The sequence below is a fragment of the Hyperolius riggenbachi genome, chromosome 3 (assembly GCF_040937935.1).
Source record: "Hyperolius riggenbachi isolate aHypRig1 chromosome 3, aHypRig1.pri, whole genome shotgun sequence".
Classification (NCBI taxonomy): domain Eukaryota; kingdom Metazoa; phylum Chordata; class Amphibia; order Anura; family Hyperoliidae; genus Hyperolius; species Hyperolius riggenbachi.
In genome coordinates, this window is record NC_090648.1 from 219,323,253 (window position 1) to 219,345,033 (window position 21,781).

The 21,781-nt window shown below is 42.1% G+C and overlaps 1 protein-coding gene across 3 annotated transcripts in view; it reads left to right on the forward strand.

Annotated features, from left to right (window-relative positions):
* Nucleotides 1-13,358, forward strand: part of PKM (pyruvate kinase M1/2) — a 43,009-nt gene extending 29,651 nt beyond the window's left edge. For 2 of the 3 annotated variants that reach the window (XM_068275758.1, XM_068275759.1), the window contains exons 9-11: nucleotides 1,406-1,572; nucleotides 10,402-10,583; nucleotides 12,821-13,358. In XM_068275758.1, coding sequence (XP_068131859.1) covers nucleotides 1,406-1,572; nucleotides 10,402-10,583; nucleotides 12,821-12,927 — 456 coding nt within the window. In that variant the 3' untranslated portion in view covers nucleotides 12,928-13,358. Of the gene's footprint in view, nucleotides 1-989; nucleotides 1,157-1,405; nucleotides 1,573-10,401; nucleotides 10,584-12,820 lie in introns of all 3 variants that reach the window. The other variant, XM_068275761.1, reaches the window with a different exon arrangement.
* Nucleotides 13,359-21,781: the final 8,423 nt, after the last annotated feature.

Below are 21,781 nucleotides of genomic sequence, written 5' to 3' on the forward strand. Positions count from 1 at the left end.
AAGAAACCACTTATAAATAAGTGAAGTTTTCCTTGTGAAATACTAAGTAGAAAAGGGGCAATGAATGGCTCCTTCATAAATTGGCCTATCCCTCCCGTAATAGCAATTCCTCCGACTATGAAGGGTGCATTTTGCACTTTATGGAGGTTACAAGCTTCTTTGCTATAAGAGGGGAAAGATGCAGGGACCTTTTAACCTCCGGTAAACACCTAAAAAGCAAGTCCCCCCCCCCCCCCCCTTGATTGCTATGCATACAATGCATGTTGGAAAAACTAGATTATTTTTTTTAACTACAAAAATATCTGTATAATTCTGTCAGTTGGTCAGATACATGTTTTTAAACACACAGTTACTTCAACATTAGTTTGAATTACACACTAGTGGTTATTTATCATGTGACTTCTGTAGAAGGCCAGCTGTCGCCTTTATATACTCTGAGGCCTTTTTGTAACATGTGGAACATTTCTGTAGCAGACCAACACATCTAAACAGCTCATTCATTTATTTGGGGTATATAGTTTGATGGTCTGTTCTGATGGTAAAGCGAACAGCTTCACATCTGTACAAATGGCTTTATGGGTTGAATTGTTGTCCAAAATCCTCAGGCTGCCGTAAAATCTGCTGTTTTATTGAAAATGTTTTATAATTAAGAAAAGTCATAGACATCATACTCTGGGACACCTTGCACTAGAAATCAAGCAACAACAGTGTGTAACAACCTTGGTTGTTACTGTGTTGTGTTTTTTACAGCAGCCTGATGATTAATAATGATTGGCTATCATCCTTGTCTTCCTTTTGTCTTTCATACTGTCCTATCTTCTCTCTTCTTTTTAACCTTAGTGCTTCTTAATCTTTCACACTGTTTGATTTCTGAAACTGGCGCAGAGAATCACTCTGCTTTATTTTTTTTTCTTTGTTATATGCCCCTCTCTCTCCTCCTCCTTCTGTTCCTTTCCCCGGTTCCTTTCCTCTTCTCCTCCGGCTCACAGATTGCTGTGGAGGCCGAGGCTGCTGTTTTCTACCGCCTGGTCTTCGAGGAACTTTTCCGTGTCACGGCTAGCTCCAGGCAACCTGCGGAAGCGATGGCTGTAGGCGCAGTGGAGGCATCTTTTAAGTGCTTAGCAAGGGCGATCATAGTTCTGACAGAGTCCGGCAGGTAGGACTCTGTGCGCTCCATTATCCCCGTAGCTTCTAACATGCTGCGGCTTCTCGTGCTGTTCCACAAATCAGGCAGGTTGCAAGTGTGAATGTTGCTTGAGTGGTTTCAGGTGAGGTAGGCACTTGTAAGACAAGATAATGCAGTTTGATGTGAATGTTTCCCATCCCATCCTTTTTCCTCCTTGCATATTTGTTCCCATTTCCCTGCATTGGGCATTTGCGGCACATCCTATCCCATTACCGCTAGATCGCACGTGAGGCGGAAGCAGCCATTTTCCACCGGCAACTGTTTGAAGAGCTTCGACGCGTGTCCCCACTGACCAGAGACCCAACAGAGGCGACTGCTGTTGGAGCCGTTGAGGCATCTTTCAAATGCTGTAGTGGAGCCATCATCGTGCTTACCAAATCTGGCAGGTAGGAGGGGAATGACAAAGCTGTATACTGTGGCAATTGGATCAGAAGTCTGGGAGGTAAATGTATAACTAGATGTTTTTCAAACTGTAAAGCTAAACACAGACACAACTTTTTGGGAGGCATTGGATAGAGCAGGTAATAGTTAGACTGTGTCTGGCTTTGATGCTGCTTATGTCTACACTGAGGAGAATTTTGGTAATTTCTGTGGCACTTACAGGGTCACCTATTTAACAAAGAAAACAAAAACTTTCCTTTTTTTCAAAAGCATGGAAGGATCAGAATCAGTGGAGTTTGTATGGTTGTCTGTGTTCCTGTTGCAGGAATGTAATTCCTTTCCTATCACATTTGCATTGCTTAAAGAGAATCTGAAGCCTTAAGCAAAGATTATTCGCCGCATCCCCGCGGCAGTACGAGGTCTTTATTCCCCCCCCCCAAATCCCGGGGCTACGAATTTCAAAGTCGCAGATTTGCTGCCCAGGGAAGGCAGAGCTTTGCGATGCAGCTCTGCCTCCAGTGCATTCAATCACCGCCTCTCCCCGCCCCTCTCTGTGGAAGAAGATTGAGAGGGGCGGGGAGAGGGGGTGATCGGCGGTGATTGAATGGACTGGAGGCAGACCTACAGCACAATGCCTCCTCCAGGAAGTACCAGAGGATTTTGCCACAGGGATTTGGGGGGGGGGTAGGATAAAGACCTCGTACTGCCGCAATGATGCAGCGAATCTTTGCTCTTAAAGAGAACCTGTACTGAGTAAAAATATTTAAAATAAACACATGAGGTAACTTCAAATGAACATTACAGAGTTACCTTGCCATCAGTTCCTCTCAGAAGCTCACCATTTTCTTCTGACAATAATCCCATCTAGTTCTGACAATATTTTGTCAGATCTGAAATATATCAGTTGCTGTCAGTAAAATATCAGTTGCTGTCAGTTATAGCTGAGAGGAAAACAGATGTACCAGGTAATGTCCATGTTTCCCTATGGCTCAAGTGGGCGATGTTACAGTTTAACTGTGTGCTGACCAGAAAGCTGTTATGGGTAATGGCTATTTTTAAAATGGAGGACGGAAAATTCCCTTGATCATAGTGAACAAATAGGACGCAGGACAGGAGAAAGACACTGAGGAGTAGACTACATGGAAGGTAAGTATGACTTGTGTATGCTTATTTTGACTTTTATTTTCAGTACAGGTTTTCTTTAAGGCTGAAGAGTATTCTGAAATAAAGAGGTAATTTTTTTTAAGGCTTCAGACTCTCTTTAGGCCTGGAACCCACTGCAAAACGCAATCACTAATCGCAATAGCTAGCGTTTTGTATGAGCAGTTTGTAAGTGATTTCATGAGCATTTTAGGGAGCGTTTTTAAAAAGTGTATCAATTTGCGGTTGTGTAGCGATTAGCGTTTTAACCACTTGAGGACCCACCCTTTACCCCCCCTTAAGGACCAGCGCTAGTTTGATTGATCTGTGCTGGGTGGGCTCTGCAGCCCCCAGCACAGATCAGGGTGCAGGCAGGGAGATCAGATTGCCCCCCTTTTTTCCCCCCTATGGGGATGATGTGCTGGGGGGGTCTGATCTCTGCTGCCTGCGAGTGGCTGGCGGGGGGGGCACCTCAAAGCCCCCCTCCGCGGCGAAATGCTCCCCCTCCCTCTCCTACCTGGCCCCCTTTGGTAAGCCGGGCTGCACAGGACGCTATCCGTCCTGTGCAGCCAGTGACAGGCTGTCTCCTGTCACATGGCGGCGATCCCCGGCCGCTGATTGGCCGGGGATCGCCGATCTGCCTTACGGCGCTGCTGCGCAGCAGCGCCGTACAAATGTAAACAAAGCGGATTATTTCCGCTTGTGTTTACATCTAGCCTGCGAGCCGCCATCGGCGGCCCGCAGGCTATTCACGGAGCCCCCCGCCGTGATTTGACAGGAAGCAGCCGCTCGTACGAGCGGCTGCTTCCTGATTAATTAGGCTGCAGCTGGCGACGCAGTACTGCGTCGCTGGTCCTGCAGCTGCCACTTTGCCGACGCACGTTATGAGTGTGCGGTCGGCAAGTGGTTAAAGACTGATTGGTCCTTTCAATTAATTTTAATTTTGTTACAGTGTGCAGTAACTTTAAACTGCTAGCAAAATCGCTCCTTGCAGGTTTTGATGAGCGATTAAGCCAGCATTTATATACTTTACATTGAAGCTCTAACGCTCCCAAAATGCTGCATGTCCTGTGTTTGCGATTTCAGGAAGCGCAATCGCTCCAGTGGAAGTTGCCCCATCCATTAACATTAGCTGAGCGGTTTTGGCAAAATGCTAGCATTTTGAATCGCTCCAGAAATGCTCACAAAACCGCTCTTGTGGGTTCCAGCCCTCAGAGATAAATGGAAGTGAGAAAAATCTCCTTAAGGCTGGATCCACACTATAAGCGCTTTTGTGAGCGCTTGTGATTGCTGAGCGCTCTTTCCCATTCACTTTCATTAAAAGCATGGTAAAAATCATGTAAAATCTTTTTCTGTATTTTGTGTATTTTATGTAATTTTTTTTTTTTTTTTTTTTTTTTTTTTTTTTTACCGTGATTTTAATGAAAGTGAATGGGAAAAAGCGCTCAGCAAGCACTCCGCAATCACAAGCGCTCAAAAAAGCGCTTATAGTGTGGATACAGCCTAACAAGAGAGGTGTAGACCACAGCAACAAACTGATAGCAGTTTTACCTCTTCCCATCCAACAAGCCTTAAAGAGGAACTCCAGTGAAAATAATGTAATAAAAAAAGTGCTTCATTTTTACAATAATTATGTATACATGATTTAGTCAGTGTTTGCTCATTGTAAAATCTTTCCTCTCCCAGATTCACATTCTGACATGTTTTACATGGTGACATTGTTACTGTGGGCAGATTATGTAGCTGGTCTGGCTTTAACAGACAGCTGTAAACAGCCATTTCCTGTGTGTGTCATTGTTACATTGTGGCAGTTTGCCCAGAGTACCGTACGGTACCAGAGCCTCTTGTGGGAGGGGTTTCAGCACAAAATCAGTCATACAGCGCCCCCTGATGGTCTGTTTGTGAAAATCATTATTTTTCTCATGTAAAAGTGGGTATCAGCTACTGATTGGGATAAAGTTCAATTCTTGGTCGGAGTTTCTCTTTAAAGTCTTGGCTGGAGTATGACTTTAATAAAAAAAAAAAAAGATTGCTGATTCCAGAGAAGTGACCCTGGCAAGGACCTAACACAGGAAAATAGTCCAGATGGGTATGAATTTTCAGTACTCTGGACAGCTGAAGCTGCTGCTCGTATTTCAAGTGACCTTTTCTCCTGTTGAGCCTTCAGACTGTGACCTTTTTCTTATGGTATTTATAGCTGATGCTCACAGCTTTCTATTACAGGTCATAAAGAAAAACAGTTTCTTGAAGCATATTCTATCCTTGTACACTTAAAAGTAAAGAATATTTTAGTTGTGTATTATGGACTTTAAATTGTCACTCAGGTTCGGACTTGCTTGGGAAAAAAAACTACGTTTTTTTTTTTTTTTTACTTGGCTAATCCCCTGCTGTACCTTTAAGCCCCATCTACACGATACGATTCTTTGTACGATTCGATTACGATTCTATTTACGATCCGATTAAATCCGACATTTCCGATCGGGATTCGATTCAATTCGATTTGCCATTGTTTTAAAATGGCAAATCGAATTCAAACGACTCGAATTCCGATCGGCCATGTCGGATTTAATCGGATCGTAAATAGAATCGTAATCGAATCGTACAAAGAATCGTATCGTGTAGATGGGGCTTTACTCTCTGCAGCTCCTCCTCTTGCTAGGCACACACCATTCAATTTCCCAGCAGATGGATGTGTCTAAATAATTACCTTATTTTTCAGACTATAAGACGCACCTTTTCTCCCCCAAATTTGGGGGTGAAAAGTGAGTGCGTCTTATAGTACGAATGCTACATATTTGGCTAACGCTGCTGTCTCTCCCACCCTCCCCCAGTAATCCCCGCAGTAATTTAGAGCCTGTGGAGGAGCCTGCGGATAGCGGAGAGGCTGTGAGTAATGTAACAAGATTTAATTGGTTGCCCGCTGCTATAATGCCGGTCGGAAGGAGACAGGAAGCTGGGCAGCTCATGTAAGAGCATAACGCAGAGGCTGTTAGCAAGATCTGTATCCAGGGATGTAATACAAAGTGGCTATGAGCCCTCCTCAATCAGTGTGGACTGTCCACCAAATAACTCCACAATACAGAAAAAACGTAATACTGAAAAAAACATAAAATGTGAGTTCGCGAGGAAAAAAAAGTCAAATAGAGATCTATGTGGGTCGCCACACAGTGGGAGGGGAATGACCACCCTAAAGGTACAGTAGAAAGTCTGTGCAGGCGCTCAACACATATGGCAAAATAATAATAGTCTCTCATAGTCTTTCAGAGGTCTCAATAAATTAGGTAATCCATCAGGTACTCTCACCAGATCAGTTTGCTAATTTGCATAACAGATCAGCATAAACCGCTTGCAAGTGACATCATATAGTCGTCTGAATACATCAGTATCTAAAACTCAAAACAGAATAAAGGACATAGCGTATTCCAGCTTCAGAGGATCAGGGAAGTGTCAAACACTAAAACCCCACACGTGTGATAGGTGTCAAATGCAGTGTACCCACCACCGTCACTGTAACAATACTGTTATACGCTCACCAGATTGAATGGCTGATCCCTTTTCATTGACCAGCAAAATGTGCTTGTGGGAAAAAAAATGCCCGTATCCAACTTGCATGTATCACCCTTAAACTCAAAACAAACGCTACATAGTGTAATACTGTATATATTTAAAAGATATAAAACATTTTAATGCACTCACAATGGATGAGGTAAATGCACATATCATAAACTCCTTGGCAATCCGGCAGAACCTATAGTATTCTCATATCGTGTCTCCCGTCATATCGCGTCTCTCTACGAGAATACTATGCATTAAAAATGTTTTAGATCTTTTAAATAAATGTTTTGATGTGCTGTCCTTGCCAGCTTTTTGGTCTTGCGATGGATTTCCATAGGTGGTAGTCCTAGGTGCAGGCCATTGGAGTGCTGCACTGCAATGGGGTACTCCTATGTTGCAGTTATATTCCAACACAAACTTCCTGTTTTTGCTTCAATTAGGGCATAACTTTAACTGGGAGAAGGGAATTACTGAGGGAGGGAAGAATAACCGAATTACTAAGACTGATTGGGGTGGGCGCTCCACAAGATGCCTCTGCACCATAGATGCAACAAGTCTTATATTTTTCCCATGACTTTTGTGTTCTAAATCTAGGTGCGTCTTATGGTCATATGGTATTTTCGACCTGTCTGATCAGATCCTAATCGATAACGGGATTAATTTTCTGATCACTGCTACACAATCAGTCTTGTTATTGATCGGAAGCTGATCAGATGTGGAAACAATAGCTTCAAAATTGAATGATGTGTACCTAGCATTAGGTCAGAAACCACCTTCTCTGCTAACTGCCCTTCTGAAGCTGCTTCTGATCCATTATCTGAGGCAGATTAACACAGCCACTTCTTTCTATCTTCCCCAAAAGTTTATAGCCAGAAATGGGAGCGCCCCAGCAGTATATCGTGGCAGCATCAGATTACAGTGTAAGACTGCCAGAACCGCAAAGAAATTAAGGCTGCTTTCACATGGGAGGCAGAAGATGTATATCAACTGTCAGCTGCTCCTGTGTGCTGGCTAGAGGCTTGTAAGTGCTCTGCCAGAGCAGCGGAGAGGCGTCCATTGCATGGAGTCACATCTAAACATGGTCGCAGTTATACTCAGATGTGAAATGCTGTGGTTTTTTATTGGATAATCACAGCCTGTGTCAAAAGCTGACATGCAAAGGGTTACAAATGCTGCCATTCAGCTGCGTTAGATTGTAGTCAAAAGGCGTTCGGCGGACAGCAGACTAGAGGCTGAAGTGCGCATCAAGCGTGCATTTCATAAAAGTGGTCTAAGACTGGTCCTGATCTCAGAAGACAAGGTGCAGAGTGACTGTGTACACCAGGGGATTAGGTGAATATAAACTTTCCTCCTGTTTTATATTTTACCCAGAGTGACAATTTAATAAAGAGTACTTTATATATTTTAACTTTTAATCTAAACTGAAATTAAAAAGAGCAGTTTAACTTACCTGGGGTTTCTTCCAGCACCCTGCAGTCCTTCTGTACCATCATTCCGCAATCCTCTGGTCAGGTGATCAGGCTCCTGGACACGGGAGTGTTCTGCGCTTGCGCAGTACATAAAAATTGCTACTGCACGTGTGCAGAATTCTCCTGGCCACAGGAACACGATCAGTTGCCCACGACTGGCCACGACTAGCCAGCTTTCAGAGTGGTGCTGCAACTGACTAGAGGGTTGTGGAATGATGGCAAGGGCACAGACAAACTGCATGGTGCTGGAAGAAACCCCGGGTAAGTTAAACTGCTCTTTTATTTTCACTTAGGTTTCCCTTTAAAACATGGGTGTCGAACTCAAATACAAAGTGGGCCGCAATTGAACACTGGGACTAAGTCGGGGGCAAACCTTAAGGTTTATTGTCCTCCCTCCCCTATACGGTTCCCTGGTGTCTAGTGACCTCCCTCCCTCTATACTATTCTATGGAGTCTGCTGTTTTTCACCTCCCTCCACCAAATGGCTTCGCTAATGATCTACAGCTTCACCTCCAATATAGCTTCCCTGGTGGTCTAGAGTGGGCCAAACATAATGCAAAGTGGGAAAACTACTTGCAGGCCAAATTTAATGGCTCTGCGGGACAGATTTGGCCCACGAGCCAGAGTTTGACATGTATGCTTTAAGGCTTCTTGCACACCAAGACGTTGCATTAGGTGCCACGTTAAGGTCGCATAACGTGCACCTAACACAATGTATGGTGCTGCAAGAGCCGACGGTAGAGTGAGCCGCGTTAGGCGGCTCGATTTGCTATAATGTCTCCCAGAGTGGCGCTGATTGGCCAGCGGGACCACGTGATGCGGAGCGAGACACTCCGCATCACGTGGTCCCGCCGGCCAATCAGCGCCCGCCAGTGCAGTAAATATTAAGTAGCCATGTGCGCGGCTACTGTAGCTGGCTCTCCCCGCCTCCTCTCCGCCCCCCACTGCGCATGTGCAAACAGTCTAACGCGGCTATAGCCGCTCCAACGCCGTAGCATGCTGCACTTTGCGCAGAACGTGCAGCGTTACATGTAACGCAACGTGGGCTGTGTGAACAGCCCACTTGTGTTACATTGCTGTGCGTTGGGGGAGCGTTACAGGCGCACTAACGTGCGCCTGTAACGTCTTGGTGTGTAAGCAGCCTAAAAGGGTAGACTGCTTTGAAAAATTATTGGTAAAAAGATAAAAAAGCCTTGCTAATAAAAGTGAAGTCTACGATTCCGTTTTTTTTTTTGTTTTTTTATCTGATTAAAAAAACGTACTGCATGCTGCTAAGATTTTTAGTTTTTTGCCCAGAGAGGAGGGGCTTTTTAACATCAACTTTTTGTCATGGGCAGTATGGGTGTTTTATAACTTTGCTTCATAACCATTCGATTTGGAAAAAAATGCAACGATAGGGCAAGTCAGGAGGAGAGGGCCAATACTATTTCACATTACTGAAAAAGTGTGTGTTCTGCGGATATTTTTTTTCCAGTGAGTGGGTTAACCCTGTAGTCAAAGCTAATTATTGTGAAATACTATAAAATATTGTCCATTGCACCTCTGCCCTGTGGTACTCTGCATAACTACATGCTTTTTATACTTTGTAACTTTCCCTGCAAAGTGAACTAATAAAGGGCGCTTTTTGGACAGATTATCAGTTTTAACTATGAAGCTACACAACAAAAAGTAACAGTAGTAGTCCCTTTCTGTATGATAAAGAAATCAAGTGTACCAGTATTTTTATAATGAGGCATACGTGCATTATGGTGTGCTGTATATCTGGAAGACCTAGAATCAATCATGAATACTAAACACCCTGTAAAATCACCCTGGAGAAAAGGTTAAACATTGATCACATGTTGCATATAGCCAGTTTTTTGTGGTCCTGTGTTGTCATGAAGAAAATCTGAAGACCTAACAAAAGTTGTTGAGGTGTAATACCTTTAGGCAGGGGTCACACTTGTCTTTCAGTGTCTACACTTTTCAGAAAACTGAAAGACAAGTGTGACCTCTACCTTACAACAGCTAATGTAATTTATAGAGAGAACTGACAAATTGTGCAAGATGTCAGTTTTTTTTCTGCGCGCGAAATCTGCATTCAAGTGTGACCTAACTTATTGATTAACATGAGTTCTCAGTTGAAAACAGTTTTTCTGTGCTGAAAACGCGCACGAAAGCCGACAAGTGTGACCCCTGCCTTAATGACTAATTGTGCAAGTTAGTCACTAAAGATATTACCTAAACAACTGTTGTTATGTGTTCAGATATTGCATATAGGATTTGATTTACTTAAGTTGGCAAATCCAGGTGATCTAGCCTGACCACTGTTTCTCATCTTTAGTAAACTAGCCATGGCATAGCAGACATTTTAGAATACTATGGCAAGCCTTTTTTTTTTTTTTTTTACGAGTGATGTTCTATGTTATTTTGATACCATGGTGTAATTTGAGTATCTTCTCAAGGGGTACTTCTAAAGCACTGCAAGCCTTTCTTTTCATTAGGGAAAGCTTAGAACCTATCAGGTGTTTATTGCTATCTAAATTATAAAGGAGTGATGAAAATTGAATCAGAAAAAGGCTGCAGTGCAAATCTTAAAGAGGTTTATTTTTCTATCAAGCCAAAAAAGTTTTCATTTTTGAATATACCTTGTGTTTATTGTATTTTACGTGTGAACGTTGGTTCTTGCAGATCTGCACACCTGGTATCTAGATACAGGCCCCGTGCTCCAATCATAGCTGTAACCCGTAATGGCCAGACAGCCCGCCAAGCACATCTTTACCGTGGCATCTTCCCTGTATTGTACAAGGAACCAGTGAATCAATCCTGGGCAGAGGATGTGGACCACAGAGTCAACTTTGCCATGGATATTGGTAAGTTGGGGAAACCAAGAATTTAGCACCAACTTTTCAGTGAAAATATGCTTGCTCACTGCAAACAGGCACATTGAATGAAACGTTGACTTCATCTTCTATATCTGAACTAACCACTAATTTGTGGTGGAGGTAATGGGGAAGAATAGTTGAAGCCTTAAAAATGTGCCAAATGCTTACAGTTATCAGTATTTTCTTTCATTACACGAGAGGTATGAGCTTTTGCCATGGCAACTAGCTGGATGGTGGAACATGGGCCTTGGTTTCATCTAAAAGCAGCACACTTGCATACTAAATAGCCGTTTCCCATCAGGTCTGTGACTGTCTGCACTGACCTTTGCTTGATTGGCTCTGCAGATTTTAAATTCATATTGTTTGATTACCCCATGAGTTAGGCAATGATCTACAAGCAGTACTGATGTTATAGGCAGCTTAAAAGAGCTTTTTCTACCTTGGTGCTGTCCGGTGAAGACTCCTCCCACTTCATGTATTGCTTATTTAAAAGTGACCTTCTGTAAGGGCCCAATCACACTTACAATCACAAAATGGTAGCAATTAGCGCTAGTGTTTTGCGGCGGCGATTTTTACGCAATAAACGCATATTTTTCACTCAACATTTTCGCGTTTTTGTAGCGATCGTTTTAAAATCACAAAAAAATGCTGCATGTAGAGAGTTTGTGTTTAGCGCTAATTGCGAATCGCCGGCGATTGCGGTGGTGTGACCACTGCCTATAGTTAACATTGCATTACATTGGTAAACGCCCGCTAAACGCCAAGTGTAAATGGGCCCTTAAGCATTCAGTTAAAGTGAATAAAGACTACAACAGAATTTACCCTCGGGCCCCTTTTTATATTTATATTTGCCGATATATATTTTTTTTTCTTTTACGGTTCTATTCATTTTCTCTTTGCTTTGCTGGGCCAAGTTGGTATATTCATTGCATCAAGCATACCGTCGAGCAGCAGATAAGCAGAGATAATCAGTTAGTCGGGGGCAAATAATTCTATCTTGCATTCATATTTCATGCAAATTGTATGCAGCTTGAAACTATACTAATCACAATAACTTTGCGTCAGTTTTTATTGGTCCAGTTTCAGGCTGCATACACTTTGAATGAGATTTGAAAGCAAGCTGGAATTATGTGTATCTCTGTGGCTCCCACAAAAATTACTACTGAAACAAATTTCAGTTTGATCATGCATAAATAATAATGTTAAAGAGGAACTATCAAAGAAACTTCTGTAAACCCCACATACCTATAGAGTTTTTAGCCAGTATCAATAGAAAGCTTTTCAGAAGTCTTTGATCACAGCCTGTGTGAAAAAAACAAGACCTTGTGTAACAGTTTTTTGTAACAAAGTCAGAATTTGGGCCAGAGCTGTACCATGTAGATAGGTTCCACTTCTCTGTCACTATTCACAGAGGAATTATTTACTGTGTGTTTCTGCTCTGCCCTGCCCACACGCACTGCTTTGTCTCCGATAATGTGAGAACAGCTGAGAGATTTTTCAGCTGCAGAGAAAGGATCTGAAGAGAAGGACCTCTACTTTATTCCTGTACTTGCATGCTTTATCTCTGTTTACACTGCATGAGTCAGAGAGACCCAGGAACAGCTGATGAGTTTACTACACACTATTTGATGCTATATTTCTGTTTTCTATAATTCTGAAGACCTTGTAGTTACAATATTACAGACAATAAGGATTGCTTCTGTATGCTGGATATGCTGAACACAGTCCTCCATAGTAATGCCCACAGTGAAAACTGTTCTCAGTAAATGTCATATTTCCTTCACATAAAAAATGGAGAGGAAAAAAAAAAACCTTGTATTGCTATTTGCAAGTAATTCCTGGAAATATATGTGTCATTTTTAGAATTTTTTAGTTAACTTTGATAGTTGTCAGAATCCAGACTGAAGTCGAGAATTAGCACCAGAAAAGCGTGTTGACAAGTAATTGACTAAAGCTGGATGCACTTCTGTCTTTTTACCAAGTAGGGCCTGGTGCACACCAGAGGAGTTTTTCAGAGCGTTTTGCGTTTTTGAAACCTCCTGCTAATGTTATCCTATGTGTCTATGCACACTGGAGTGATGAGGTTTTGCAAAAAACTCCCATAGCATTACATTGGGAAGAGCTTTTGAAACCTCTAGCGGTTGGGGAGCTTTTCTGGTGTGTCTCAGCCCTTGATGCCGTTTTGTGTATTTCTCAAATACTTTACTGACTTCTTGTTTTTGTAGGTAAAGCCCGTGGTTTCTTCAAGACTGGTGATTGTGTCATTGTGCTGACTGGCTGGCAGCCAGGATCCGGCTTCACCAACACCATGCGGGTGGTACCAGTTCCTTAAACTTGAAATCCTCTTCCAGCAAATCTTGTTCATCCCACTCCTTTATCTGCACTTAGAACAGTTTTGCCCTTCGCTAAACTACACACCCCAAAGCCGCACTTGTAAACCCCACCCTCTGTGTTTGGAACAGAAGGAATACTGGCTGTGTAAATAGCACTGTCCCATTGCTGCTCATCACACTCCTGCTATTAATGGCCAGTAGTCTCCATATGTGCTGTTTACTCCTCCAGGGAATATTTTTGTGCGGTTTGTGATCACGCTTCTCTCCTACAGTCCCTTCACAGTGTTGCGGGAGGGTATCCTTTGTGTGTCTTCTCTAGGCAGCTGTGTAGCTTGTGGTGTGTGGTCAGGGGTAAAGTTCATGCCCCTCTTGTAATCGACCTGTCAGCGTGTAGCTGAATTTAGTGTTTAATAAACCATGCTATTGAGCACTTATGCTTCATTTTGTCTTCTTACACGTTCTATATTTTATGTAAGCACATAATGTAGTCTGATAATAACAATTATCGGCAGTTAACCATGACAAGGAACACACAATATAATTCTAAACAGTTGAATGTGTCTTGGATGTCTTGGCTATGACAGTAAACCAAAACGGTGTCCTTAAAGTGTACCTTAATTCAGACACTTGAAGGGAACAAAATCTGTGGGTGAGCTCCCCTCACAGATGTTCACTGTCTAGTAGTCTGTGTAGTGAAATAACTCTTTCCTGGCTGCGCCTGTTGCTCTCCTCTAATCTAAACAAACTTCTACCATGGGAGCAGTAGAAGCAAACATAAGGGTCATGTCCGCATTTTCTGCACAGGAAAACTGAGATCCAATGTTAATCAATGGCTTGTTCACACTTGAATGCGTTGTTTACCTACAGAAAAACAATTGACAGCAATGCAAAACTGTCAGACATTTCATGCAGAAATCCACACACAGAAAACTATAAAGTGCGGATCCAGCCTAAGGGCCCATTTTGGTACGCGTTAGTACGCATTAGTATGTGTTTTCTCCATAGCAGTGCATTGTGAAAAAAATTTAAGTTAAAACACGTTAAGTGTGAAAGGTGCCATAGAAAAACATGGGACTTACTGTTTTCCTTCAGTTATAACCGAGAGCAACTGATTAAGTGTAAACAGGGCCTGATGCTAGGTACACACCATACAATTTTCTGGCAGATTTACCTGCCAGATCGATTTTTTTTCCAACACGTCCAATCTGAATTTTGATTGATTTATCCAATCTATTTCCGTTCACTTCTATGGAAATCGATCAGCAAATCGATCCAAAAATCGATTGAAATTCAGATCGGACATGTTGGTAAAAAATCGATCTGGCAGGTAAATGCCAGAAAATTACCTAGCAGTGTTCTCCCAAGCATTTTTTTTCCAGCCGGGTGGCATGAAAAAGTAGCTGGGTGGGGCGAGATGAGAGAATGCAGGGCCGGTGCTTCTCTGCACACCTCTGCTTACAGCATAGAAGGAAATGAGCCAATGACAGCCTGGTGCTCACCAAAACTAGCCGGGTGGAGCACCCGACTAAATGAGCCTGAAGAGAACACTGCCTAGTATTAGGCTAGATCGGATTGATCCACAGTGGTCAGTTGCGTTGCAGAATAATTCTGCATGTTAACTCACTGCCCATACCGTTCTATGGGCCTGTTCACAGTAAAGCGTTGTAACTGATCGTGTTATTCTATCTTGCTGCATGCAGGCTTTGCATTGAAGTCAATGTCTTGTCTCCATTGCAGTTCACACTCATTTTAACGAATTATAATGTGTGCATTATGCAACTGACTACTGTGAATCCACCCTATGGGCCTGTCTCCACACGTCAAGTTTTCGGTGCAACTGAAAACTGAGAACCAATGTTAATCAATGGACTAGTTCACACTTGAATGCAGTTTTCCCATGCAGATAAACAATTGACAGCAATGCATAAAACTTTCAGACAACTCATGAAGAAAAACTGACTAGTGCGAACAGGCCCTTAGGCCCTGTTCACAGTGGTCAGTTGCGTTGCAGGATAATTCTGCATGTCAAGTCACTGCCCATACAGTTTTATGGGCCTGTTCACAGTAACGGATCATGTTACTGTAACTCGCTGCATGCAGGCTTTACCTTAAATAGACTCCGAGCACCTCTCATTGGCATGCCTTTAAGCCAGACGACTTCCAACAAAGTCGTGCTATGACCCCTCTGGAGTAGCCTCTTGCAATGGCCATGCGTGTCACTTCCTCTTTCTGCTTCATTCAGTGATGCACTTCTCTAACAGAGAAGACAGGGGTGACCCGGAGGTTATAACATAGCCAAGATGGCAGCCGTGACTTTTTAAATTGAAATCGAACCAAAACTATTTGGTGTAGAATGGCAATTCAGGCATCAAATGAAAGAGGAGAGCACAAGCTACAGAAAGGTATGCATCTTTAAGTACTGGTCAGAGTCTTAAAGGCATGTCCATGAGAGGTGCTCGGAGTCCCTTTAAAGAGACACTGAAGCGGAAAAAAATATATGATATAGTGAATTGGTTGTGTACTATGAATAATTACTAGAAGATTAGCAGCAAAGAAAATATTCTCATACTTTTATTTTCAGGTATATAGTGTTTTTTCTAACATTGCATCATTCTATAATATGTGTAGATTACACAACACTCAGCATTCAAAATGAGTCTTTCAGAGCAGTCTGTGAAGTAATGACCCCTCCTCTAGCAGAGAAAAAGTAAACAGTTCACTTACAGTTGAGATAATAAAAGTCAGATAACAGCCCTCTCCATGACTAAGGCCACATACACACATCAGACCATAGTCTTTTGAAAATGAAAGATCACAGACCAATCTTACCACCCTTCATGTAGTATGAGAGCCATACTCTACACAGTCTTTTCTATGGAGCTGAACTCCACATCAGAAAAAAATCTTTGCAAGATGCTGCACACACAGATGCTGTACAGACACAAAAGATCAGTATCTGCAAAAGATCTGTTCCTGCCAAAAATCCATTCCTGCAAATTGCAATGATAGTCTATGAGATCTGCAGATCATCATACACACATGATTTAACTGACATTCATCTGCAGATCAGATCCACCAGGATGGATTTTCAGATCTGCAGATGAATGTCAGTTAAATCGTGTGTATGATGATCTGCAGATCTCATAGACTATCATTGCAATTTGCAGGAATGGATTTTTGGCAGGAACAGATCTTTTGCAGATACTGATCTTTTGTGTCTGTACAGCATCTGTGTGTGCAGCATCTTGCAAAGATTTTTTTCTGATGTGGAGTTCAGCTCCATAGAAAAGACTGTGTAGAGTATGGCTCTCATACTACATGAAGGGTGGTAAGATTGGTCTGTGATCTTTCATTTTCCAAAGACCATAGTCTGATGTGTGTATGAGCCTTAAGACTTTTCGGAGAGTTAGTGGCTTGTTTGCATAGAGATAACTGGAGTTTCTTAACTCTTCCTGTACTGGAAACAATTAGACTGATGTATCTGATCTTAATGTTTTATTTCTTAGCTGTACTACACATACAAATCATAATATCATATTTTTTTTTTCGCTTCAGTGTCTCTTTAAAGAGAACCCGAGGTGGGTATTTGAAATCTTAAGGCCTCTTTCACAGTGCGACGTTAAAACAACATTTAGGCTACTTGCACACCAAGACGTTGCGTTAGGTGCCACGTTAAGGTCGCATAACGTGCACCTAACACAACGTATGGTGCTGCAAGAGCCGACGGTAGATTGAGCCGCGTTAGGCGGCTCTATTCCGATAAAGTCTCCCAGAGTGGCGCTGATTGGCCGGCGGGACCACGTGACGCGGAGCGAGACACTCTGCATCACGTGGTCCTGCCGGCTAATCAGCGGCCGCCAGTGCAGTGAATATTAAGTAGCCATGTGCGCGGCTACTGTAGCTGGCTCTCCCCGCCTCCTCTCCGCCCCCTACTGCGCATGTGTAAACAGTCTAACGCGGCTATAGCCGCTCTAACGCCGTAGCATGCTGCACTTTCCGGGCAACGTGCAGCGTTACATATAACGCAACGTGGGCTGTGTGAACAGCCCACTTGAGTTACATTGCTGTGCGTTGGGGGAGCGTTACAGGCGCCTGTAACGTCCCTGTGTGTAAGCAGCCTTAACACAGAATAACTCGGCAATAAAAAAATCATTGCCCTGTTCACAGTGCACACGTTGCGTTGGTGACTAATGCTGCACGTTAAGTGAAAGTACTGCAAGCTGTGCGTTATGCGCATTAGCTGCGTTGGACTGTTTGCACATGCTCAGTAATGACTTGGAAGCATACTTTTCATTGCCTGTATGCTCTACTGTATGCGACGATAATGGGGCATTAAGTTGCGGGGCAACTTTTTTGGGGCGTTGCGTTGTAATTTGCGTTGCGACTTTAACGTTGCATCAAAACGCAACGTTCTACTGTGTAAGAGGCCTAAGAGACCACAGAGGCATGTCCTGAGACTGTTGCTAGCGGAGTGCTTTTTACAGGGGAGCACAGGAGCCCCTGGGGGGGGGCCTAGAGGCGGCAATAGCAAGACCAAGAGGCATGTCCATATGCACAGGACATGCCTCTGTGGTCTCTTAAGATTTCGAATACAGACCTCGGGTTCTCTACGTCTATGTCCAGTCTTCATTGCCATTCACACACGTTTTAAGTTGCAAGTTATGCAACTGACCACTGTGAACCTAGCCTCAGGGTATCTTCACACTATGGGTTTTAACCACTAAACCGTGATAACTCGTATCACGGCTGTGCTAGCATTTTCGTGCGAAAACACAAATGCGCATGAAGACGCTAGCGCGGTCATGATATGAGTTATCACGGTTTAGTGAATCAAGCCCCATGCACATTGCTGGATGTGACCATACAATTGTATGAGTTTCTTCACATCCCTGTGTTATACCAGATCATGATACATACAGGTTATACCAGATCATGTTACTCAAATGCATTTCTGGATAGTGTGCTAACAAGCTTGTTACTGCCGCAATTCTATATGCTATGACATGGAACACATACTATGAATTGCAGAGTACGCATTGCTTTATGCCCCTGTTATAGTGCAGGCGTTGCCCAACATATATAGTGTGACCTTAGCCTAAGGTATTCAGCAAACCTCAATTGGAATATTTAAAAATGTCTGCTATTGGGTAGCAAAAGTTCTTCTTCAAGCCTCATTCGTCATACTGGGTTGATTGCTGAAAGGTTACTGAACTTGAGATTGCCGCCACATACGCGCTTCTGCAGCAAGAATGCATTATTAATACATCAAAGGTGGCTTTAATCCCATAAAAAAAAAAAATTCTAAGGGCTGGTGCACACCAGAGCGGTTCTGCAGCATTTTTTAAAACGCTTGCAGGGGGAAAACCGCTTGGCTAATGAAAGTGAATGGGACGGTGCACACCAGAGCGGGTCGTTTTTTCCACAAACGCAAACTCAGGGGCTGCAGCATTTTGTAGATTTGAGGCATTTCTGACTCAATGTTAAAGTATAGGAAAGTGGAAAACAGCTCTGAAAAATGCTAGGTCAGAGCGGTTTTCCAGGCGTTTTTGTTACATTAGCTGTTCAGTAACAGCTTTACTGTAACAATATTTGTAATCTGCTACACAAAAAAGCTCCAGAAAACGCTAGGCATGTTAAGAAAACCTCTCTAAACATGCCTAGAATCGCTCTCAAATCTGCTTCAAAAGCATTTTGCAGATCTGCTAGAGGTTTTTGGTGTGCACTGGGCCTAAAGGCTCATACACACATCAGACTATAGTCTTTGGAAAATGAAAGATCACAGACCAATCTTACCCCCCTTCATGTAGTATGAGAGCCATACTCTACACAGTCTATTCTATGGAGCTGAACTCCCCATCAGAAAAAAATCTTTGCAAGATGCTGCACACACAGATGCTGTACAGACACACTGTATACACACATGATTTAACTGACATTCATCTGCAGATAAAGCAATCATCCGCAGATCTGAAATTCCATCCTGGTGGATCTGATCTGCAGATGAATGTCAGTTAAATCATGTGTGTATGATGATCTGCAGATCTCATAGACTATCATTGCAATTTGCAGGAATGGTTTTTTGGCAGGAACAGATCTTTTGTAGCTACAGATCTTTTGTGTCTGTACAGCATCTGTGTGTGCAGCATCTTGCAAAGCTTTTTTTTGTGATGGGGAGTTCAGCTCCATAGAAAAGACTGTGTAGAGTATGGCTCTCATACTACATGAAGGGTGGTAAGATTGGTCTGTGATCTTTCATTTTCCAAAGACTATAGTCTGATGTGTGTATGCACCTTAACTGCTGTTGGGTGTATAAAATTGCAGACTCACAAATGCTAATTTACTAAAGGTAGCCATACACTAATAGATGGCCACAAAATTTGACCATCTTCTAGATATCTCTCAAGATTAAATTCTTCCACACACTGCACAGATTTTCATGCATGAAATCCATTGTAAATCTGTAGAGCCGTGTGCCAGGCCCATAGGTCTGCGGATGCGGAATTGCAGCTTTATGAAATCAATAGGCTGCTTCCAGTTCACTTGTGGGTAAGAAAAATGCTGCCTGGTGGAGTTTTCTACACCATGCATCCAGTAAACTATAGTGAGATCTGGGACATGATAAACCAAGGGATCTGCAGGATGGTTAGTATATGCCACTCACACCAGAAATATACTGTATTATGTACATCAGTCAGTTACTGAATAGTTTGCCTGAAGAGGTATATGCCATTTTTCCTTTTAAACTATACCCATTGCCTGCAAATCCTGATGATCTATTTGGCCCTGTTCACAGTGGTCAGTTGCGTTGCAGAATGATTCTGCATGTCAACTCACTGCCCATACAGTTCTATGGTCCTGCTCACAGTAACAGATTGCGTTGTTCTAACTTGTTGCATGCAGACTTTGTACCTATTAAATTCAACAAAGATAAGTATCCATGGTCATCAAAAAACCAAACAGCAACTGACTGGATATGAGCAAAATGTCTAATATTTATTTAATAACTTATCCAAACAATAAAAACAAACATGAATCTCCAGTGTGGCTGGGAGGGAGTATATATATATATATATATATATATATATATATATATATATATATATATATATATATATATATATATATATATATATATATATGATCAACTGGTAAGTGATAAATAGACAAGCATTGGGGGTGAGGAAGTATGAAACAATTAACCTATAATGACAATAATGAACTGAACAACACCCACTCCTCAATATATGAATCCTGAATACATCACATATATGGCTGTCAGTAATATGTAGAATATAAGAATAAATGCCTCACCGTTACCAAAAGCAATGACCCTCACAGCTCCGCTGGAGACCGAAAAGACCTCACATGTATCGCACCCCCTACGGTGCTTCTTCGGAGATAAAAGGGCTAAAACAGATCCGTCTTAAATACACGCTGATTCGCCGCCGAACGCTGTAGGAGGTGTGGCCACACCCCCTATGCGTCACTCCGTTACGCGACTGAGCGGCGCACACCCGATGATGCTGTATGCGGAGGGTCAATGGTAAAGGCGGCTGATACAGATTGAATAATAAATAACTGCCCATATATAAGAAAACAGTTGCGTATAAATTTAAATAAACATTATAAAACAATTATATAATTAATCTAAAGAAAGCGCGTGGAAATGTCAATCATCGTATATATAATCCACATAACGCCATCATGTGGCCAAAAAGCATATAAACACACATAATTTAAATTTAAGTCAAAACAATCCTGATAATGGAACAACAATGACATCTAGTGATCATTCAACATAACTGCAAGTGATACTCAATACATATACCTATATTATAATATCCAAGAGGGAAAACATTAGTGTACTAGTCACTACATCAATTGATTAAAGTGCAAAGTGTTACAGTCGTGATACATGATGATTAATACATAATAATTGTGAAAACTATGAATTAAAAATATATATAAAAGATAAAGTGTCTTGTGCTTTTATTCAATTGAAGATTCATAAAGTGTCTTGAGCTTTAATTTGATTGAAGATCCATAAGATGTAAATACAGATACCAAATTTGTGCCATGTGAAGTGTATGATCGGGAATTCCTGAGGACTATAAAGACATCAATTAGTCCACAAAAACTAGAAGCATATTCAGTGTATGTGACTCCAAATGAAGTGCCACTCCATGTGTGACCAACAGTCGTGCGACAAGTGCCAATGATACAACACAGACTCTGATAGTCAGTACCTACCCACTGACATTCCAGAGAAAACTAAAAATTGTGAAAAATGATGTCAGTACTCACTTCTGACATATAAAAGTGCAGTGCAGATAAAGTGACTCATGCGTCAAACAAGTCCATGTCGCACTCACAAACGACATGGACCAAATAACCAAGTGAAATACAACCCATACAAACTAATATTAATCCTACCCAGAGTGTGACACCAACATCAATCATAATGCACCACCTCAAAAGTTTCCCTACCATGGGGATAAAACACAAAGGAAGCAAAATACTCACTTGCAGAGAACTGTTATGTGTGTGGACATATATATGCACCCACACACACCTATATAAAAATGTCTCGATTGACCAATCCAAAGTATGACAGATGGTATTGTCATAAGAAGCATAAATATTTCACCTATAAATGATAAAAGACAGTTCTATTAGTACAACAAAACCAAAAATCCAGACAGAGACATATCCCACATAATCTATTGTGGCAGAAAACAAGAGAAACTGGCTTCCTCATTGAGACCCTTTGGGCTCCTTGTTTGTAACTTAAATATCCACCGTAGTTCAGCACGTAACAATTTATTAACAATATCACCACCTCTATTGTCAATC